Source organism: Pleurodeles waltl, chromosome 9 (genome assembly GCF_031143425.1).
Source record: "Pleurodeles waltl isolate 20211129_DDA chromosome 9, aPleWal1.hap1.20221129, whole genome shotgun sequence".
In the NCBI taxonomy this organism is placed as follows: Eukaryota; Metazoa; Chordata; class Amphibia; order Caudata; family Salamandridae; genus Pleurodeles; species Pleurodeles waltl.
The window spans coordinates 181,173,017-181,195,513 of record NC_090448.1 but is presented as its reverse complement, the minus strand read 5'-3'; the positions used below and the strand labels follow the sequence as shown (position 1 = coordinate 181,195,513).

Below are 22,497 nucleotides of genomic sequence, written 5' to 3'. Positions count from 1 at the left end.
CCCGGTCTCCCTGAAGAGGCTCCTGTCTGTGTTGGTCATAATCTCTGGCATGAACGGCCTTTGCAGCCCATCCACCGAGAGTGACTCAAGACCAAGTAGTGTAATCATAGGACAGTGCCGACTTACTCATTATAGTCATTATTTTGATCTTTCCAGCCATTTCCTTAGTAAATCCCAATACTTATGTTTCCCATTCTCCTTCTTCGTATCTAATTTAAAATTATAAACAAGAGCCTGCTTCCAGTCCAAAAAAGAGGAAGAAAGAGAACTAATCCAGTTTTTACAAATCTTTATCCTAGCTAGTAATATTATATAAAAAAAAAGTAGGTTAGAAAAAAAAACGTTTGCATGATCCCTGTTTTCCATTAGTGGATACTGCAAACATCCACAAATAACCAGATGGGAACTTACCTGACAGTTTATGGAAAGAATTTCACCTTCATTCCATCGACCTCTTTCCAGAACTGGGTAAGTTGAGGGCACTTCAAAAACATGTGTAGGTCATTGGCAAACCACATTTCCTACAACTCGCCGCATTACTGTGTCCCAGTTTGGAAAGTTTCTTGGGGGTCAAAAGGCCCTATGAATTGAGAACAAACGGTTTCTCCTTAATGCAGCAGGTTTAACCGCAGCGTACAGAAGAGTAATAGGTACTTGCCATACATCTCTTACCTGTACTCCAGGCAAGTGCTCTCCCCACATCTTCTGGCAAGATGAACTCTCCATCTGCAACGTCCATCATCAGCCAGTCCCATTTGGTCACTTCTTTTTTCTACAGGGCCTTCCCATACATTTGCTCTTCCAAGTCATATGTGCCGCCCACCACCTTTCACTCCCCTCATCCAGCTAATTATTTGGAGGTACTTAAAGTTAGAGAGCTTTCTGCCCATCTTCATATTGAGGTCATCGTATGTCATCATGTCCCCATTATTGCAGAGAAGCCCCATTCCAGAAACCGCACTTCTTTCAATGGTACTGCTAGAGCATCTCTGGACCATTCTGGTGACCCTAGAGAGTCCCAAAAGGGGGCTTAACAATTGTAGCATGATAATATGGTAGCTCTCCTTACAGCCCAACATATTTTTGACAAGTCTTGTAGTACCTTAAATCTCACTTTCTTGAACAAATTAGGGGTCTCCAAATTTATTTTAAAAACCTTTCTGTGCTCCAACACTGATTTCCATCATCACTTTGAATACCTACCCCATCTCAGAATCTCCTGGTTTATTTAATAGCTCCCTTGCAGTTTAAAATAAATAAATAAATTCCCATGCATAATATTGCAGATCCGGTAGTGCCAATCCCCCTTTCTCTTTCCTCCTTCTTAGCTTCTTCCAGGTGATACGCACTCCCTTAGAGGCCCATATGAAGCTGCTAATCATACCCTGAAACTTCCTCATCCATTCCTTTTTATACATCAGAGGCACCACATTAAAAATAAATAAAACGTTAGGTCGGATCGTCATCTTAATTAAGTTAACTCTCCTATGATAGTCAAAGGAAGATTAGCCCAGCTCTTCATTAACCGGCGGGAGTCCCTCGTAACCTTTATAAAATTAGTTTCTGCTATTTTTTGTTTATATCATGAGTTATAGCAATCCCAAGATATTTTACCTCCTTTTTAAATTGAAACCCCGTCTGTATGCATATTCCAGGCCATAATTTCATTTTTTTCATTATTGATGGTATATCCCGCCAATTTCCCAAACTCGGCCATCCATTCTTCCAGAGCGGGTATGGTCTGCCCTAAATTTGCCTTGTATACCATCAGATGGTCTGCATAAAGGGAAACCTTCCTACACCAATTCGCATATCTATACAGGGCTATCCTCTGATCTCCTCTGAATCTTCAAGTCAGAGGCTCTATATACAAGTCAACCAATGATGGGGATAAAGGGCACCCCTGCCTTGTTCCTCTTCAATTTTAAAAGGACGTGTTAATGAACCATTAACCAACACTCTTTCCTCTGGGTTTTGATATATTTTTTGTAATACCCTGGTGCAGTTTTCCCCCCAAATTAACCACCTCGCAGAGAGTACGTAAGTAGTTTCACTTTAACCCATCAAAAGCGTTTTTAGTATCTATCATTACGAACGCCTAAGGTTCTTGACATGTAATGGCCAGATATATTGAACGTATCGACCCCTGTATCAACTTGTGAATATTTCTACTGTTTAAAAAACGTTTTTGGTCATAATGTATGAGCTTTCCTAGGACTCCCCTTGATCTGTCTGCCCGAATTTTTGCAAAGATTTTATAGTCGCTATTTAGCAGGGAAATCGGCCTATATGATTCAAAGGATTTTGTGTCCTTCCCTGGTTTTAATATCAGTGTAATGATGGCTTCTTTCCAAGCTGGAGGGATCTTGCTCCCCCTTCCAAGATATTATTATACAAACTCACCAAGACTTGTGTTATACTTTTTCCCAGGGCCTTATAAATTTCAATAGGAAGGCCATCAGGGCTTTACCAGACGTTATACACAGCTCCACTTCCTCCTGCCCTATCTGTTCATTCAAATCTCTATTGTCCTCAGAGTAATTAACCCCAATTCTTCCAACTATAACTTATCTGACTCTGGTGACATTACTGAACTTTCTGTATATAGTTCCTTAAACAAATTCTAAAAGCTTCCACTATCTCCTCTCTACAACTACTTGCCCCCGCAGAATTTTTGTCCCGTATTTCTGTCACCCTATTTCTAGCTTTGTACGATTTGTTTTCCATGCCAGCAATTCACCACAGTTTTCCCCGTATTCAGAATGTGCCACCCTATTAACCTCACATCTCTTCTTAATTCTCCCCTCCATCATAGCTGCCAGCTCCAGTCATAATTCCTGATCTAACTTTAGCAAATGATCAATTTCACGATCATCCAGATCCCGATGTGTCAACCTTAATCCTATTTGCTTCACCCGCTTTTCCAACCTATTGATCTCTTCCATATATGCATTCCTTTTGAATGCAGCCGCCCTCATCAGCCTCCCTCTCAAAAAGGACCTAAAGACATCCCACACCAAGGCTGGTGAGGATGACCCTGCATTAAGATTAAAGAAATCCTCTACATCTGCTCGCAACTCTATCACATCTTCATCCAATAATATAGTTCTGTCTACGGTCCACCTAGCCTGACCTACCTTCCCCATTAACCGAATCTTCAAACTAATTGCTGAATGGTCTGATAAATGAGTTCCGACATGTACTATTTCCTCCACTCTCTCCCTCAAACTCCCATCTATCAAAGCATAGTCAATCCAAGAATGATGTCTATTTCTTGTTGTCATACATATATCCCCGTTTGAGCCCCATCCTCTCTCTCCATACATCATGCAACCCCAACTGGGACATCATAGATAGCACCTGGAAGTGCATTTTTCATTAATTTTGGATCTACTTCCTGATGATCTGTCTCTCATAATTCAATACCACATTAAAATCCCCCATCCATATTATCTGGTCTGAAAATTGCAACAGATATGTTGAAAAAGATTGGTTAAAGGTGCAGTATCATCCTTGTTAGGCCCATAATATCTCACCAAAGTAAATGCAGAGCTGAATGCCAATAATCTCCCAATTACCCACTGCCCCGCCTTATCTACTAGTCCTTCCTGGGAGGAGATACCTAATTGTTCATAATTGAAATAGCTACCCCCTTAATACCTCCTCCCTGGCTAGAGCTTACTATCTGTTGCAACCATCTAGATGGTTTAAACACCTCCATACATTCTTGCTTAGACAGGTGTGTTTCTTGAAACACCAGTATATACGCTTGAACATCCTTCATGTATTGCAGCAGCCTCTTTTGTCTATTCCTCACCCTTAAACTGTTGATGTTCCAAGACAGAAACCTCACTTCCTTTATCCTCACCATCTTAATACTATCACTATTTCCAAGTTTTGATTCCCCCCTGAGGAGCTCCCCATTTCTCCACCATTTGATAACACCCCTTTTTTCTTCTTACCCTCATGCTCACACCCAGTGACCCCGATCCTCCACATCCATCCTCCCGCCTACCCCATCTCACCCCAATCCATATTTCCCAGGGAGAGCCCACCCTACCTCTGTCCTCTAGGCGTCAACCGCCTCAGGGAGGACCTCCACAGAACCCAGTCTTAATGTAACAGTTGACATATTAACACATAGACTTTACTCTTGAGGGAAGAGGACAAAAAAACAAAAAAAAGAAAAACTGGGCATATTAACTGTCCTTCACCAGATTCTTGACCAGATAATCTATTTATCTGTAATCCTTAAAGTTATAGATTTTGTTGTTTTCTATTACTCTCAAGGAAGCCAGAAACTTCAATTGGTCTGAAGCCCCCACACCCTGCAGGATATCAATTATTTTTTCCAGCTCCCATTGTTTTTTAAGCGTTATACTTGAGAGATCTGATCTGATTTCAAGAGACTCCCTTCGCTAAAAGTTATTTCTTCTTTAATGCAGCAACTAAAATATGCTGCTTAATAGCGTATGTTTGAAAGTATACCAAAATGTTCCTAGGATTATCTCTGTAGGGGGGGGCTTCCTAAAAGGATCCCTGTGTGCTCTCTGAATATCCTTTCAGTATCAGCCTCTGCTTCTTCAATTGGTACCCCTTGTTTAATCAGGAGGACCACAAACCCTTTCAGATCATCTCCTTCCATTCACTCAGGAACCCTTAAGAATCTCAAGTTATTTCTTGTCTGGTTGTTCTCCAGAGGCTCTAGTTTAGACAAGAAATTTTCTTTTCCCATTTTCAAACTATGGATTGTCTCCCTTATTCTTTCTACTGCAGGTTTAGGACCCCCCACCCCCTACCTCCTCCTTGAATATAGCTGTCCTCCCTGACAGTTCATCAATCTTTTTGCTGAGAACTTCACATAAACCTCTGATCTCCATCTGGTTTGAATTTGATTTCTCAAAACCGCCTCTAACTTCCATAGAGAGGGTTCTCAGCATTTGCATAATGGATTGGCCGAGAACAGCCTCTGCACAACTCTGTTCCAAACTTTCTTCCTGTCTTACCAATACGTGGAGTGGGGTCTTGCCCAAAGGGGTTATAGATCTGAGCCTCTGATGTTTCTGTTCACTGTCCCCGACTTCACTAGTTCTTCCATAATGAGCTTCGGGGAATTACTATCCGGCTTCCTGCCTGCGACGGCAACTACAGACCCTGTAGAGATGGAATGTCTGGCATCTTGCGCCTCTTCCAAGTCCGCTAGAGCCTGAAATCTATTTGGACTGCACTCTATCTGGGCTGTTTGGGTTTCTCCCGAACTTGTATTGTTCCTCGGAGTGGCCATGGATCTATATTGTTGCAGTCGTTCTCCCCCCTCACTTCTGCTACTGGCTGACAGTCTGGGTAACACTCTAAAATAAGTTCTCAAAGAGGGGGTAATCCTAGGTCTCCTATTTTTCCACCACTTTTTAGTTTGGAAGCATTTTTACCTTTACCATTACTATTGCTTTGGTACTCTTAGGTTCCAGGTAAAGGTATTTTAAGAGAGGCTTCTTCACCCGTAATTGAGTTTTTCTTTGTCTCCAAAAATCTTCCGCCCACTACTCAAGGAGTACACTGGACTCCTGCCTGGCCTTCTAGTTGTCACATCACCTCCCCTCTGTTTTACCACTAAACAGCCCCTTAGAGTCACACACCACTGTGTTTCTTAGCCCCGATGATCTAACAATAATCCTGTGCTGATCCACATTCCAAGACTAAGGGTAAAAAAATATCTTGTTCTTCCGTAGCGAAGTTCACTGCTGGCAGAGACCGGGGCGCGTCTCCATTCCCCTCTATTCTGTCAGCACTTGTGCTGATTGTGCCACCCTTCCCACAAAAGGGAATGCTTGTGGCCGCCTCCCTCCCGCATCGGAGGTCAGACGCCACTCTGCTCCACAGCACTGCTCGCTCCAAGCTTCGTCCACATCTTGTCCCCTCCACTGCATCTCTCCCCCTGCCACCCAAAAGGCAAGCCTGATTGTCCCTAATTTCCCCTTCCCACAACTAGCCTGTAAGGCTCATGTGCTGTCGTCCTTCCGGTGCTGGGTCCTGTGTAGTGCATCCCGCTCCCTAGCCGGCCGCCATGTTCTCCCCACACTATGCATTGGAATGTTGACATATGTGTTAATATTACTACATGGTATAATCAGCCAGGTATATTATTGCTTTCAAAAATCTAAGACATTACACAGCAAAAACATCATTCATTATGAGACAAGCCTATAACCTTCATGAACTAATAGGTGTACTCCCTCCCCCCCCCATGCAGTAGTCCCAAAGGCATGTCTGGTTTGCCTGCAATATTTGACAAGGGCAATACTTTTTACGACTCGGAGCTATGAACTTGGGTGTGATCCCTGTAGTGTCTTACATGATTTAGAAGGGAAGCCTCTGTATTAGTGTGACTTAATCGCTCGAATAGAATGTAACAAAAGGTTGATTTAGAATATTGGAGTTCACAGTTAGGCAGAGGAATAAAGGGTGTGTGATTTACAGCTGTGTGTGTGGCCTAGTTATTCCCTGGGTATCATGATAGGGAAGACTCTACAATCCTTTCTGGATCAGGAGAGTTAGCCATGCCTCATGGTAAGGTTAAGAACTGTAATTTATTTTTTTTAACTTAAAAACAACAGCACCATTCCTGTGTTGGAGTATGCCAAAGGCCCCATGTATACCAGTCATTGTTTGATCAGTGCCAACTGTGCGCCAGACTGTTCCTCTCTGATATCAGTTTGACTTTTGTGATCACGGCTGGGTGAGCAATGGTTTCTAATTTTGAAATAGAAAGCAGCACTCGCCCTTTTCCTGTGTGTTGCAGATGTTTATGCACATGAACTTCATGAACACCAATCCATGCAAAAATTATTAAACAACTCCAGAGAAAAACGTTGCAATACGTGGGCTAAAGTGTAATAACATACTACCACATTTAAATCCAAATATTGAGGGTGATTGGGGATCAGTCATTTAGGATATCTGCGTACATCCGTTTTTTTCACCAAACATCTTTAGGTCTACTTGCAACATGTTAAATGGACTCAACTGACCAGACGTAAAATCACCTCACAAGCTATACATATGTTAGTCTTCATTGGACACACTAAGCCTCCAGCAATCACTTACAGTAACATCAGCACATTAAAATAATTAAATCACCATGGTTAGCCTCTTTATGAGCCAGCCAAGTCCTAATCTTGCCTGTTTCAGCCACAGTCCGGAGCCGAATTAATGATAAAAAGACAATTAGACATGTTTGAGAATGTTTTTCATTATTATTGGCCTTAAGTCACCTTGACTAACCTTGTTTTGGGGTCACTTAATTTGCCTACCCAGTGTTAATATTTTGCCAATATTATGTACAGGGGATGTGTGTTAAAGACCAAGGTGCCGACATTGGACCATATAAAGCTGGTTCTTACTCCGACGTTGATGCTTGGTCAGAAAATCAAATCACGCTGTTCAGGGAAATACATTTTCTTTTCCTTGGCTTCGAAATAAAAATCTGTATTAAGTATTTGTTTTCTGTTACTCAGTGCTGACTTGCACTGGCTACATGTCCTCCTTGTTTCTATAATCCTGGTTACTTTATCCAATGTGGTTTCAAGCCCACACCCTCCTGACTCACCCCTTCATGTTTGAGGTGCTTCTTTTACAATTAACATGTTATCTGAAAACATTTCTAGGAGGGGTAGCTGTGCCAGATCAAATACGAAAGAAGCCAAAGCTCTTGAAGTGTGGAAATGGCAGTGGAGTTGTAAGAGTGGTTTTAGTTTGAAACAGTTTGACCAATGTGATTATGACCAGGTTCAGAATTTGTAAAAATGGAAATTTCAACAGAAGGGCTTGAAGGTAGACCCCTGTAGTATTTCCGTAGAAACCGTGTGTACACCTGTGTTTTTTCAAACATCATGAAGTCCAAGGTGTGCTGAAAAAATTAAGTCGGAAGCAGTGTTGTCAATATTGTTAGTTACCGCAGCTCAATAAAAAATAGTGTTTTCTTGTGTTTGCTGCAACCAGTACTGTACCTCAGCGTTCCTGCCACATTCTTGGATTGCCGTTTTTCATGCTGTGGGGTGTAATTTGTCTGCCTCGGAAAATATTTTCGGTAGTATGCAGTATTTTTGTATAAATAACGGGAATATTTCAATAAACCACATTCGCTTTATTTGTTGAATTTATTAGGACGTGCTATTTTCTATCTTATGGTCTGCACGTTTCTTTGACTGTATCATATCACATTTTTTAATATTTAGTTGACGGCCATAGACATTATGAAACGGCAAAGTATTTTAATTAACAACATATTTTTGTCTCTCCTGTGGAATGATTAAACTGAGTGTGTTCTGTCTGATGCCAAAAAGGATTTAACCAATCATGTGTCCTTTACATGCAGGTCAGTCAGAGGGACAACCCAGCTCTGGAGCCCATTATCCATGGTTTGAAGGGCGTCGTACATCACGGTAAGTACGCTACTTATGCCTTCTCTTTCGAGAAGAAGAGCAGAAATGTGTCCTTATGCAGCGGGGGTCACCCTTCAGAAGACACATTGAGATGTGCATTCTTCATTCACTGATGTTTAAGGGCATTAAAGGCATTATTTGATGGGTACAGATCAGACCCATTTGTTACCTGAAAATGGGTTTAGGTTAACAGCAAGCTATTTGTTTCTTTTTAGTCACTGCTCGGCGATGCTCATGTTATAAATCACTAGATGGAAGAATGTATCATCCATATTAGTACGCCGAAGGAGTTCTTGCATTACACTGTCGCTATTCATCTTCTGTTTGCTCTAGAATTAATCCTTTCCGAAGCGGCTGGTCTTTTTTTTTTTTTTTTTTTTTTTTTTTTAAGCACTGCATTTTTTTGTATGGAGAGATGATGGTGAAATGCATTAACTGCTGAAGAAAGATACAGATTGATGCTGATTATCATTTTCAAATGCAGCTGCTGCTGTGTAGCGTTTGCTACATAGGCAATGTTCTCTTTTTTATTTTTTTTAAATGTACTCATCAGTGAGGTATCACCTCAAACCTTACTTCCCCAAACTCTAAAAATATCCTTGCTGGAGCTAAAGGCAGAAGTTAGCCTATTGTAGATTACTTTTGTTTTTCGAAAAAACAAAACCATTTAACCATGCAGATAAATTATTCATCCGAAAATAGGCATACATTTTAGGATATTTGAGCCTGCATAAATTGCTTTAAAACGCTTTCTTTGTATGTTTCAGTCAAAAAATATTACTATAAGGCTTCCGTGCTGCTATGTCATCTAGACATCGGTGCCAGTAATACACAGTCCTTTCTTGTTTAGTTAGGTTTATTTTTTTAGCATTTTATTTTTGAAGGCTGAACAGAGTGAACAAATGCCACAAAACGCTTGACCAAAAGTACAGTTGTGCTGAAACTGAATCCAGCTATATTAGGGCATACTTTAGTGATTTATTCTAGAACATCATTAAAAATTCCCTTGACAAGGCATCAGGAATTTGTGGTGTGGGTGATGAGTCTACATTTTAAGGCTCATCGAGAGACAGCTGTCTAACTTCCAAGGTCATGCACACAACGTTGACGCCAAAAACTAGACCAGAAGAGAGCCAAGACTCAAGAATGAGTGCTGGGGCGAGGGACGAATAATTCATAGACACTGATTTGTAATGTTTGATATTCATGTTGAACGTCTGAGTAATACTTGAAGAAATGAAGTTAAGGGCAACACGTCTCATCAATGCATTAAGACTAACGTGGCTTAGCATGTGTTTCTGCGAAGAAGCGTCCTAATGTTTTTTTTTAAGATGGTCTTTAGACAATAATGCTCCAGCGCTCAGGAAATACTTTTCCATCTTGACATCTATGAATTAAAACAACTGGTATTTCTATTAATGACTCTGCTTTCAATGCCATTTAATGCTGTGGCTCTGAGCACAGACTTAGTGAGAGTCAAAAAATGAGGGCTTAAAGGCTATTAACAGTAAGATTTATATTTTAACAATAGGCACACATGTTCAGTAATTCAAACTCAAGACATTCAGACTGGTAATAAAGTAGCTGATTTGCCTTAATAAAAAATTCTGGAATGACCTAATTACATAGAAACAGAAAAAAATCTGATTATTTTTCTCGATGACAGCTAAAATTTTATTGTCAACGACTTTGCGCTAAAGAAACACAATTGGTTGGATACATTTTTTTCATTTGTTTTGATTCCTGTGGTGGTTCAGCTCACACTTCACCTTCATTTGCTTCAAGCACAGAACATCATGTCCACATTCAGTGGATATCAATTGAAAATTCATACACAAAGGTTACCACTGGAGAAGTAGCTCAGTGAGGTGAATGTTTAGAGCTGGAACAAACAATTGATTGCAAGGTCACAGGTTCCAGTACCGGCAAGGTTGGCTCTGCCTTTCATCAAAAATAAATTGTGTTTACCTTGATGGATAATTGTAACATCTGTGCAAATGGCAATATGGAATGTTTAAGGGAAAAAAAGGTCATATCACTAGACTGCTAATATATCAATCCTATCCTCCCCGTCAACTTTTTTTTATTTTCAGCCTTATTTAGAGTTTGGTGGATAGGTTACTCCATCACAAATGTGATGAACCTATCCGCCAATCTCTAGCTACGGCCTTTGTCCTCACTTTCCACAAAACCTCCTTTTACAGGCCAATCGTGGCATTATCTACAATGAAGAAATCATAATAAATACTTTGTGGGCATAGATAATGTGAGATTTATACACAAAGGCTACTGTGCCAGACAAATAGAACTGCTAAAGCAGTTTTTAATGATAATTTAGACATGTAAGCAACATAAACTCTTTAAGGCCACTCAGCTTATTTGAAATGTTTTGATCAACAGGAAGGTGATCTGTATTATGAAGTAATTCACTGTATTCCAAGGAAACACATTTTGCTCAGCTCATTGATTAACATGGTATATCTCTTGATGGCGCTACTCAATACCTATCTTGAAGACAATATTGGATTTTATGCTGAGACTAAAGAGTGTATACTTTATTTGGATGGCCACAGCATGTCACAGGTCACCTAAGCCATTTACAATATGTAGGCAACATTGTCACATTCTTAAATGGTTTAGTAATGCAATCAACATGACCTAGTAGAAATGCTGTTGCTACCTTTGTCATCATAGTAATTATCTATGTGTGACAATTCTTGCATTTTGGTAGTTGAAACTCTAATATGTTAACTGTAAAGTGGTGCAATGAAAACCTATATTATAGTGCATTCACTGTATAGTAGTGATTTTAAGTGATGTGGTGTAGCCCTAAAACTTAATGTTTAACCAATTAATTTGATTTCAGGTGATTCTTTATGATGATATACAATTGTTTTCACAGAAAGGATAATGACATTCTAAAAATAAATGTTTTAAAAGTTACATGAAAATGTTGAAATGTGGTTCTACATTTTATCTATTAAAATGTATTAACATTATTTTGTTTTAAATCTATTGTAATATAAACACTGACAAAGCTATTCATGAGGAATTCATAATTTTGAATGTTATATGTGCCTTGCTTGATATAAATGAATGTGCCATTTTAATTCATTTTAAGTAGCCTATGTGAGGGCCTGCAAGACCCCGTTTCTAAAATGTGTAGGAAAGTGTTTAGTCATTCTTGCTAATGTCATCTTTCTTTCAGGTTCCGTTCCCATAGAATGCTAACTTGGAAATAGATGTTCTACTGTGGACCTCCAAACTCACATGGTGCCACCGTTAGACACCCAATATTGGCTCTCCTCACACGCTTACCTGTGAGGAGCCAATATCACATGGTGACAGGGAAAATGAGCTGAGAACTACTGTAAACAGTGGTGTTAAGCTTGTTTTCAGAGGCTTTTAACTGCTGATGTCAATTGATGGATGTGAAAACACCCCAGGACATCGGCAGCAGCCTGAGCAAGATTGTTTTCTTCTAGAGGTGAAGGTTTGGGGCCAGGGCCGGGCAAAGGTTCCTCTTAGGTGCTTCTTGGCACGAGGCCACACTCCATCCAAGGCCTGTGAGATTTTTGTTGAAGTTGGCTGGTCTGCTATTGCTTTACGTATAGTGAGCCTTCGAAAGTAACCTTGAACCTGGTACATTGGAGACCTGTGGAAATGGATTACATCACATTTTTGCAAATCATACAGATGAGCTTAAGGTAAATGCCTTTACCATGTCACTAATGGGAATATTTCCTGATGTTTCATGCGATGGACTTTGATTGGGCAGTGAAGTGTTTTGATTGATGTACTGCAGCTGATGATCAAATCATCTTGCACTTTGGACTTTAATATACTGTTCCCCAGCTGACTAAGCAGCATTCTTCTTGCCCTTCTTTTTGGAAGAACTTGTCTGGACTCTGGGAAGTGCAGACCGCTCTCCATTTACCCTTCACTTGCAATGCTTTGCTGAGACTTAAAAATATTCCCCTGACCCAAGGAGAAGACTCTTGACCGAGCTTCTGAAATGCTAATGCCTTACCTTTTTATCTATTTTTTGGAAACTCTAGGTAGCCACATTTTGCCACAGAGGCTCTTTTTGAATGTTTTTGTCCATTATTTTCTTTTTACTTTTTCCCTCATGTGTTGTAGCTCAGCACCATGCTAACTTGAAACTTGCCAATCTGTTGGGTTTCCCTTTGCCCTAGCTTGCTAACATGGATGTCTTTTAAATTGCCTTTATGCTTAAAAGAACTGAACAGCACTTGTTTTCAAACCATCAAATAATTCTGTTGATGTTTTGTATTGCTATTGTTGAGTGTTTAGTCATCTGATGTTAGTTCATCTAAACTTCTTTATACACCTTGGACAACCCATGGTGATTCTGTATCTTTATAGTTTTGTTTTGAGAATTATCTACATAAATCTGAGCACAAGTATGTAATAAAATCCTCAACTTTTATTCCTGACTGGCGTTTTCCTTGTATGGCAACATAGGTCATACTGTCATCTGAATTAATGTTTGTGTTGATGCCTCACCTTTCTACTCCTTATACCGGTTGACAAATCCCATTGACCACTTAAAAAAACATATTTGGAATTCGCTTTACCAAACATTAAAAATGAACAGCTCACTTCACAACGTTTTCGGTGTGGCATTGCACATTGCATGAACCAATTTTAATTACTTCTTGTCCTTTTGAGTAAGAAACAATTTGTATTACGTATATCTGCAATGTAGGCTGCAGATGTATTTATTTTAATCCTCTCCATTTGAGCAACAGGGGTGAGGTGAGAATAAAGTTACCTATGGGGTTGTAAGTTTAATTTCTAGGCTTAGATCGTCAGGTGGTGGTTGAATAAGAAAGCTTCCCTAAATTGAAGCAGTTTTTCTTGTCATTTAAGGTCTTCCAAACAGTTGGATCGAGCAATTCTAGCAAACCATTATGAAGCAGTAGGATGAAAGTCAAATGTCCTCACTTCTGTTCTATTGTCTGTACTTCGTTTTAGTTCCTCAGCAGAGGTAATCTTCAATGATTAGGCAATATATGTTGATTGTGTTGATGATAAATGGTCTTCAATATAAGCTAGTTTTAACAGGATCAGGACCTGTATCAGGAAGAGTGTAGCTCCGTTAACAGGGCTGATATGTCACTGCTGAATGCAGCACAACCTTGAAGGGTGATAGGGAGCTATTTGGAAGTTCACTCAGCAATGGATTCTTTTTGGTCCAGACATGAAATTACAAGTGAGTGGATGATTGACCGAAACCTTTTAGTTTAGGAAAGATTTAAATGTTTTCCCAATTTATAGAGAGGTTCTGTTTATTAATCTAGTTATTCAACATAAGAATTCTGTCTATCCAGAGCCCTAGTAATTTAACTGTGGGTGTGCCTGTTTGTGGATCCGTTATCCTTTACTTTAGTGAAACATTTGAGAATGAAGTTTGATATGTTTTTTTTTCTGGATAGTAGGCTATATTAATTTTTTCTAAGATCAGGCTGTGGAAGTTGATTGACAATCAATCGTGCAGGTTGAACAAGCAACTTTTCAGAGAGTGGCTATCATCTCCATACTGGTGATTGGAGACACTGGCTCCTCATCGCTACTTTTGAGGGGACATATACAAATTCAACCATGTGAGGGCTAAGCAAGAGTCTTGAGAACCCCATATGTGGCCCAGGACAGGCCAGTGAAGGGGTCACTCATTCTTCCATGTGCCACTGAAAATCTTGCACATTACCAGTATGTGTAGCAGACTGTGATCTGGTGTTTACTTAATTTTTCCAATCCATGTGTGATATTTTATCAAATCCCTTTGTCTCCAGTTTTCTTTTAATGTTTTAAATAAATAATGGGCAGAAGGTAAAAGTCTTAAAGCCTTGCAGCTGTGACCAAAAAGGCCATTCTGCCCGAGCTAGCCCTCCTGAACCTCAGAGACATTTCAAAGCAGCCTTAGTTGAGCACAGGCATTTATTTGGAGTGTAAAAGGAAAATCGTTTTACATAAAAGGCTATTCTTAGACCCATGTAGTGCTTTATGAACTAAGCACAATTCTTTAAAATTAATCCTTTTTGCACTGGAAGTTAGTGAGGCTTTCAGTCCTACGGAGATTGAGTCACATTTTCTTTTGTTCTGTATCAGCAGAGCCGCTGAATTTTGGTGTATCTGACGTTTATTGCTTTACTAAGCAGATCAAAGTGGATCGCATTACAATGGCACAGTCTTGCTGATATAAATGCACTCACTAGTTGAGTACTCTGTTTCTAGTCAAACATATATTTTTTGCTTTTAGCACTCCTAGCTAAAACAAGCAAGACTTTACTACTGCGTTCCCGTGGTTCTCCATGGTTAATTGGTTAAGAAAGCATCAAATAAGATGCCAAGATCTCTCACACTGTGGGTTTGGCTAGGTTGTTGTTCCAGAAAAGGTGGCCAGAAGACAAGATTCCAGATCAAGGTGTAATGTCGGGGAAATTGAATCTTGTTTTTTTTTTTTTTCCTCAGTTCAGTTTCATCTGTATATGGAAATTCCTGCTATGTACTTATATAATGTTTCAGATGTTTGGTGCTCTAGGCAGGGAGTCACTGTCTATGGCAAGAAAAGTGTTCATGTCATAAGCATATATAGATATGCTAAACGTAAACTGTTCAATCATTTTAACCAGAGGAACGATATATATGTTGAATAACAGAGGAAAGAAACAAACTTTGGAAAACTCTACAGCTCAGAATTCTCAGAGTGGATCAATTTGGGCCTATTCAACTTGGGTGATTCTCTGTGTTGGAAAAAAAAAATACTCCTGAACCTTACAAGAACCACCTTGACAGATTTTTACCTGAGTAGAAGAGAATCCGTTTTGTGACTTTTCAGTCTGCATAACAGTTTTTCTAAATGTCGTCTTGAAGCCATTTTCCTAAAAAAAAAAAAGCAGTACATTTTCTATTTTGACTTGCTGTATAGCATTTCACCTTTGCAGGATAATGCTTTAAACTGAGTCGGTGAATCTTTTTGATCCAGCATAAGGGTGTGGCGGAAAAAGTCATTAGAGTTCATAAGAAATACATTCAAATACAACAGTATGACTAGAGGCGACGGAAAAGATTCAAACGTACTAACATTAGCAGAACTAAACATTTAACAAAAATAATACAGAATATCATAAGAATCACCTGATGTACAGAAAACAAGTGCTGTTCAATTCTTACAAGCATCAAGGCAATTTAAGTCATCCAAGAATAACCAATTTGGGCTAGGGGAACTCCACAGATCAGCAGATCAAGAATTCATGTGCTGGGCTAAATGCCTGTGGGCAAAAAAACCACAAAAAGAATTTTGAAAAAGGAAATCTGGGGTAACAGGTTACTAACTAAAGTGGGCAAAAAGTAAGTAAAAGGGGAAGGCGTCAACATTTCAGAAGCATGGTAGAGTCTTCTTTTCTGGGGCAGGGGAAAAATCTCTAAGCCTCAGCAAGGCATTTCAAAGGGGCAACGGTAGAGAGGACTATACCTCTTAGAATCCAAGGGGTTCAGCATCTAAGGGTAGACGAGAAGATGTGCTGCAATGGGATCTAGAAAAGGACTCTCCAAATCCATCTTGAGAACCGTATATTGAAGTTCATAGGGAAAGATGATTCATCAATCTATCACTCAATATGACACATCCATTAGAAATCCACCATATAACACAAGCTGCACATTGCTGAAGGTTCCCATTACCAATAGGTAAAAATATTACTCTTGTGTCACCTGTTCAAATTGAAACATTTGTATAATTTACTAGTTCCACAATTCTGAATGTACTGAGCACAAGGCGAGGTTCCCAAGCTTTCCATGTGTAAAACAATAAAACATCTATTACTAAAATAGCGTGCTCATGAAAATGATGTCTGAAAGAAAGATTCATGGTAGCAAGAATGACACAACATTTTCTGTACAGTCACAAAACAGGGCTTTGCAGGCCTCACTTAGGCTAATGCAAATGAATTAAAACAGTACTGTCATTAGTCGCATTTAACATCCTAAACCATAACTCTTTATTAATAAGCTACTAGGCTTGTTCATGTTACAGTGCATTTAAAACAAAAAAGGTTTCTGTTAACCCTTTCATGTAACTATAAAACATTGTTGCATATCACTTTTTAAAGTCTTCTTGCATGAAATCTATTATCATTTTACTGCACCCTCTAAGTTTTCATAATGAATTACAACATAATGATGAATTAATTTGATTACACATGAACTTTAATAACTACACCATATATATCTTAACGACTACTGACCTAGACTGAATGCCTGTTAAAATGACTTTTCAGGGGACCATTTTACACCTAAACTGTTAGTACTTTGATTAACATAATGCATATCCTTTCACATATAGATGATCTCTGTGACATGAGGGACAATACTAAAATTTCTGCTACCTCACACTTTATAGAAAGTATGGAAAAAGGCTACTGTTTAGCTGTGTTTGAGACTGCTAATTAAAGACTTGCAAAGATAGAATCATTATAGTAACGTTTTTGTAGCTGTGAAATTCTGATTTATTCATTTTTTTTCTCCAAAGAATAACACATGTAAGTTTAACTCACGGGGAAAAATGTTATAATGCTGCATTCTTTACAGAGGGTCTGTGTATAATGTGTTTTACTCATTCAGCTTCCATAAGCACTTCATCTCAAGCTATTTAGTTCCACAATAGTATGTTGCAGGAAAGAAATAATTACAAAAAATATAATGATGAGATTTGTTTTCCCCTATTGTATCAGATGTATGCACTTGTCACAAGTCATTGCCAAAATCAGGGCTGGAAGTAGGTATTTGACATCATAGGCAGCAAGAGCTTGTTCTTGCTTCTCTGACTATTCTGTACCAAAAAATAATCACAGCAAACCTAAATCAAGTTATTATAAGGGATCCTTGTCTGAGTAGAGTTCCTTTCTACCCATCTGAATTGCAATGAGGAAGAAAGACTTTGCTCACACCACCTGTTAAGGTTCTTTCCTCTGAATGGATGTTTTTTTCCTTTGATGGTTAAATATTATCCATTGTGTAGAATGTCACCTCAGTCTAACCTTAATGGGTATCCTCGAGTTCTTCTTGGGTTTTCTTTCTAGTTCAGAAATTGCTATGACCTCTACATGTTATGAATCCCATGTACTTTTGTGGCTTCTATAACTTAAATGGTTATAAGCCTGATTATTTACAAATGGTGTGCAGAGCAGACTACAAGGACGTAGCGTTGTTCTTAAATAGTTCAGAAACATAATAGTTTGTTAAATAATTTGATGAAAACTACGATTTCTCTAGAGTTCAAGGAAGTCATTGCCAGGTGGTGTGCTCTCAGCTGGACCGAACACGATGAATGTCAAGTAAATTTATTGTCAAAGTGGACGCAGTTTTAGTTAAAGATTTTGACAGCGATTTGAATTCATTTGACACAGCATAAATAATTGTGCCCTTCAGAGTCTCACTGGCTCAGTAATGATGATCGAGAAATGTGTACACAGGAAATCAATACGGATGCGGTCAGCCTTCAAAATTGGCTTTATTTTTTGAACTTCATGGATATTGTTGTCCCAGAGTCTTAAAGGCTCTGATACATTGCTTGGCGAGACAGGGCTACTGTTTGCCACGGAAGTCCTTTATTCGGGTAAGATAAAATTACACCAAATGAAGCAACGCGTCGCCGATTCGTTCTTGTATGGTTGTTGGTAGCTACTACGTCTGTAGTTTAGAATTTGCTGTTGCGAGAGTGCACAAGTATCTCTCTGCATTTCCCACCCAAGAAGATATCCATTGAAGGTGAGAATGAGGTGCTGTGATCATCCTGAAATAGAAATCACTTTACATTTGAAAGCAATTGCAGAAATAAAGGTGCGAAGGTGGCCTGATATATTTAATTTGCGATTAAAGTTGTGTGGCAGACAATTAGTGCTGGAGGGTCTGTGGTCTGGTCAAGGAAACACCCACGAGCACAGTCATGCAAAGGCAGGTCAGGTGCACATGAGAAGGTACGCAGCTCCCAGCAATATTCATTTTTGTTGATTATGCGTAATCTATTCTACCACTCTTGTTACGTTGAAACGATAGGTAATACAGAGCTAATCAATCAGTCCAGTGCTGCCAATCAGCCTGTTCATCAGGACAATGTGGGGCCACCCTAGCTGAATTCGAAACTTTACTACCTACTACGACTAAAATTGCCTTGAACTATGCTATGATTGAGCCTGCTAAAAAAAAAATTATATATATATATATAATTAAAACCGATTTTAAAATGGTAGGATTTTCCAGTTTGTAAGGACAATTTGCCCCACAGGTGTTTGTTTGAAGGGCAAACTGAGAATGTCTTACACACAAAGCTCTAATTAAAAGAAAACTTCTCCCTTAAAAAGTAGGTTGCTGCACCTATTTTGGATTTCTAGGCAGACTACTGAAATGTAATAAGACTTGGAACTCTGCAAGGCAAGTTTAACATGATGTCGTTATGGGCAATATGTTACTTAAGGTGCTTAACTAAACATTCAGTAGTTGTTTATCCAAAGTATGTCCCACAGAACCAGATGCTTTCCACAATTTTAGATTTTCTCAAGTACAACAAATTTACAATTTAAATGCACCTATTTACATTGTAAGTCGTTATCTGGAATGATGTTTGAGGAATTGATTTGACGTAGTATATTGTTTTGTAATTGGCACTGTACTCTCCTTTGCTTTTGTAGGAGTATTTATTTCATCAATTGCAAGTCCACCACGTTGTTTGCCCAAAACACTTGCATACATTCTACAGATTGAGAACCCCATGTTCCATATAATTTTTCATTTAGACAAGTTGATGAGCCCAAACCTGATGAACTCAAAACCCATGCTTATGCAAAACGTATTCATTGCTATACTGAGCTTCCTCCTGACTTGTTTTTCAATAGGGTTGTTTGTCAGATCAAGGAATCGGCTCTGACAATACTGACTGTAGTGCCTAACAGCTGGGACAATTGTAGCATGTCCTCCTTTTCTCGGAGTAGCATTGTCCTACTCATGGTCATTCGATCATTGCCCCTCAAGGTGTATGATTACCACGTCTCGAAAGGTCTCCCTCACCAAACGCTGTTTAACTGATAAAATTCACTGCTCCCAATTCATGTCTGGAATGCTGAGCCACTCCATGTTGGTTCTTTAAGATGCCATTCTTTGCAGAGTGTTTCCTGGTTACTTATTTCTATGTCCTGCTCATTTGGCAGTGGCTGACGAACCAAACCCTCTGAGGTCTCTCGCCTTTGGTTCCTGTCCAGACACAACCATATTTTTGGGGTGTTTTTTGAGGTTGGAGACTGGGGTCAGGGGACGCAGGCGAGATTTCACACTATCCCTGGTTGAATGTACAATTTGTAGACCTTGGATTCCTATCTCCCCTACTATTTTTATTCCTGTTTGGAGTAGGACATGGTTGTGCTGCCATACTTGCTGTACTAAGGCAGAATAATGCATCTCCAATAATTTTGCAGGAAACCCATTTTTTGCAAAACACCTTTTGTATCACCACAGCAATTGGAATCTTCTCGGTTAGGTCCTGCTTGCATGTATGAATTGGACCTGACCCCCTCAAGGCTTAAAGTGCACATACAATTTCGATAAATAAACTGTCAGGCTCTTGCTTCAGCAGTTCATTATAATCTCACCAGGGGGCCCTTCCCAGACTGATCTGTCTTAAACTTTATTATCAGTGACAGCACTCCTTTCACTAACTGGATATCCTCCATGCATGAGCATGAGTCCCCTGTCACCTGAGTTAAATGTGCCACTATCTGGCTCACCCTGAATGCCTGATAAAATGCCACCGTGAATACTGCTTGAAAGTGCACTGATTTGAATGACAATCTCGACTTGATGTCTTCTGATGCTACCAATGGACCAATTTAGTAAAGTCATTTGGGAGACTTGTATCTTTTCTCAGTCATTCCAAGCACCTCCTTGCTCTCATAGATCACCTCGTATAGTGTGACCCAGTTGGGTGCTTTCGATCTTCCTCCTTTTAAAGGTCATGCAGTTAACTATAAAACTGCATTATCATTTAGGCGCTGGTCTCAACTAATGCAAGCTCGGTTACCTGCTTGAACATACCCACGTAATTGTGGTAATTCTTTGCTGTCATTGGAGTCAACATTTGGCCTATCAAATAGGACAAGTATGTTCGGCCATCTTCCACTGCTTCTCTGAGAAAATGGACATCCTTTGTTTTCCTTGCTGTGCTAAGCTCCTGAAACTTTACATCTGAAAGCTAGGATGTGTATCAGCAAGTGAGTGGTCTACTCGCGGTACATGTCTGTCCCCCAAGTTCACACCCAACTGCAGTTTTGTCATGGAAGACAGGAGCTAGAGCACATGTGGGCACCTTGCTCACCCACAGTTACTTATCTGTCCCACTGCTCTGTCATCTGAACAAAGCATCAGTTTCTTGTCCCTTAGCCTGCAATACCAAACCCTGTCTGTCATGTATGTCATGTGACCTGCTCATGTTTCTTGAATGGCACCAGTGGGTCCCTTCATATTAGTGTGCCAGTGAATTGTTCAGGGAACGTTCGCCATCATATCATATTTAACACCTGCCATCATTCTCACATGATGGTGCTGCTTCACAAAGACTGTGAGTTGTGCGAATCTCCATGCAAGGGCCCCACACACAGATTGGACCAGAACCTGGATTGCAAAATTAAGCTTCTCTTTGAAGGCATGGATGTCTCTTAATGTTGCCTTGTCCTTCTGTGACATGGCCTGGTTATCACTTCTTACTGCGAACACCGTCCTGCAGAATTCTGTATGTTTCTACCTTTCACAGAGTCTAACTCAATGCCCAGGAATATAATCCTTGTTGATAGATGAACTATTTTTCCGTCTTTTAGAGAAACACATACCCATCTTTGGCTTCACCTACAATCAAAAGCTGTGGAAAATAATGCAGTTTTACACACTCAAGGTGGTGGTAATGTAGGAGTCGCTGTAGAAATATGCTGAAAAGTTTGAAGTAATCACGGAAATTGTGCATCCAATTGGCATGCATTTCTCAAAGTAGGTCTAACCTTCATATTGAAAACCTAGCAGATCGAAACTATCCAGATGAATCAGAAGCAACCTGAATGCAGACTCTGCCTGCCTTCACCACCAATGCCTCTTTTCCAGCAGCTCTCAGAAAAATCAATTAACTGATATGTCTTGTCATTGACTGACCTGCCCTCTTTTTAGGACTGGTAGTGGATTGCTTTAAAATTCCAAGTCTCCTTTTTGAGGCCACACCATGGGGTGTCATATGGATTCAGCAAAGGTTGTTAAAAAAGCACTCAATCTGCCCCAGTGTGAGTTACTTTTGGATCTTTTGCTTCGTGACCTGCAGAGGCACAGCTCCAGCTCTAATAGCTTTGCTGTACTTGCCAGGAAGCTGCTCTTGGAAAGGAATACAGAATCCTTCAATTCCTGCCATCTTCTTTTTTTGTGGCAGCAAACTAATGTTATGTTTACATATCGGGAAATTTGCCATGGAAGTACTGTGATATCCTGCTCTAGTACGGGAGAAATTATATGCCTCCTACTTGTGTTCACTAACACTTGTGTGCCTCTGTCTATAGTCCCGATCCTTTATCCTTACAGCATTCTGACACAGTATGCCATGCTTTGCGAATGGTGCAAAGATGGCAGAATTTGTTTACATGCCCCAATTAATATTTATTCTTCTCAAATCTCTTTGGTGATGGGATTGTTGTGACTTGAACCTTTCATAGGCCGTTATCTTGTGAACATACCCCAAGCTTTATCAAAAGGTCCCTGCACTGGGTTAACGCTGCAACCCCTCTACACTTCTAGTCATTGATGATATGGCATGAAGGCATGGGCATAAATAATCCTCTTCGGGACTCTTCTGCTCTATGCTCCAGACCGTGGTTAACCTATATGCGTCACCCCCATTGCCTAACACCTACCTAGAGAATATTGATTTTTTCCAAATACAAGTTCTTTCAGGAGGCTGATACTGGGAGGGATTTAAATGGTGTAATTGATTGGGCACTGGGCAGGTCGG

The 22,497-nt window shown here is 39.8% G+C and overlaps 1 protein-coding gene across 4 annotated transcripts in view; it reads left to right on the top strand.

Annotated features, from left to right (window-relative positions):
- PTPRG (protein tyrosine phosphatase receptor type G) overlaps positions 1-22,497 on the top strand; it is a 1,030,330-nt gene that overhangs the window by 579,225 nt on the left and 428,608 nt on the right. For all 4 annotated transcript variants that reach the window (XM_069206538.1, XM_069206537.1, XM_069206540.1 and 1 more), the window contains exon 6: positions 8,375-8,441. In XM_069206538.1, coding sequence (XP_069062639.1) covers positions 8,375-8,441 — 67 coding nt within the window. The remainder of the gene's footprint in view (positions 1-8,374; positions 8,442-22,497) is intronic.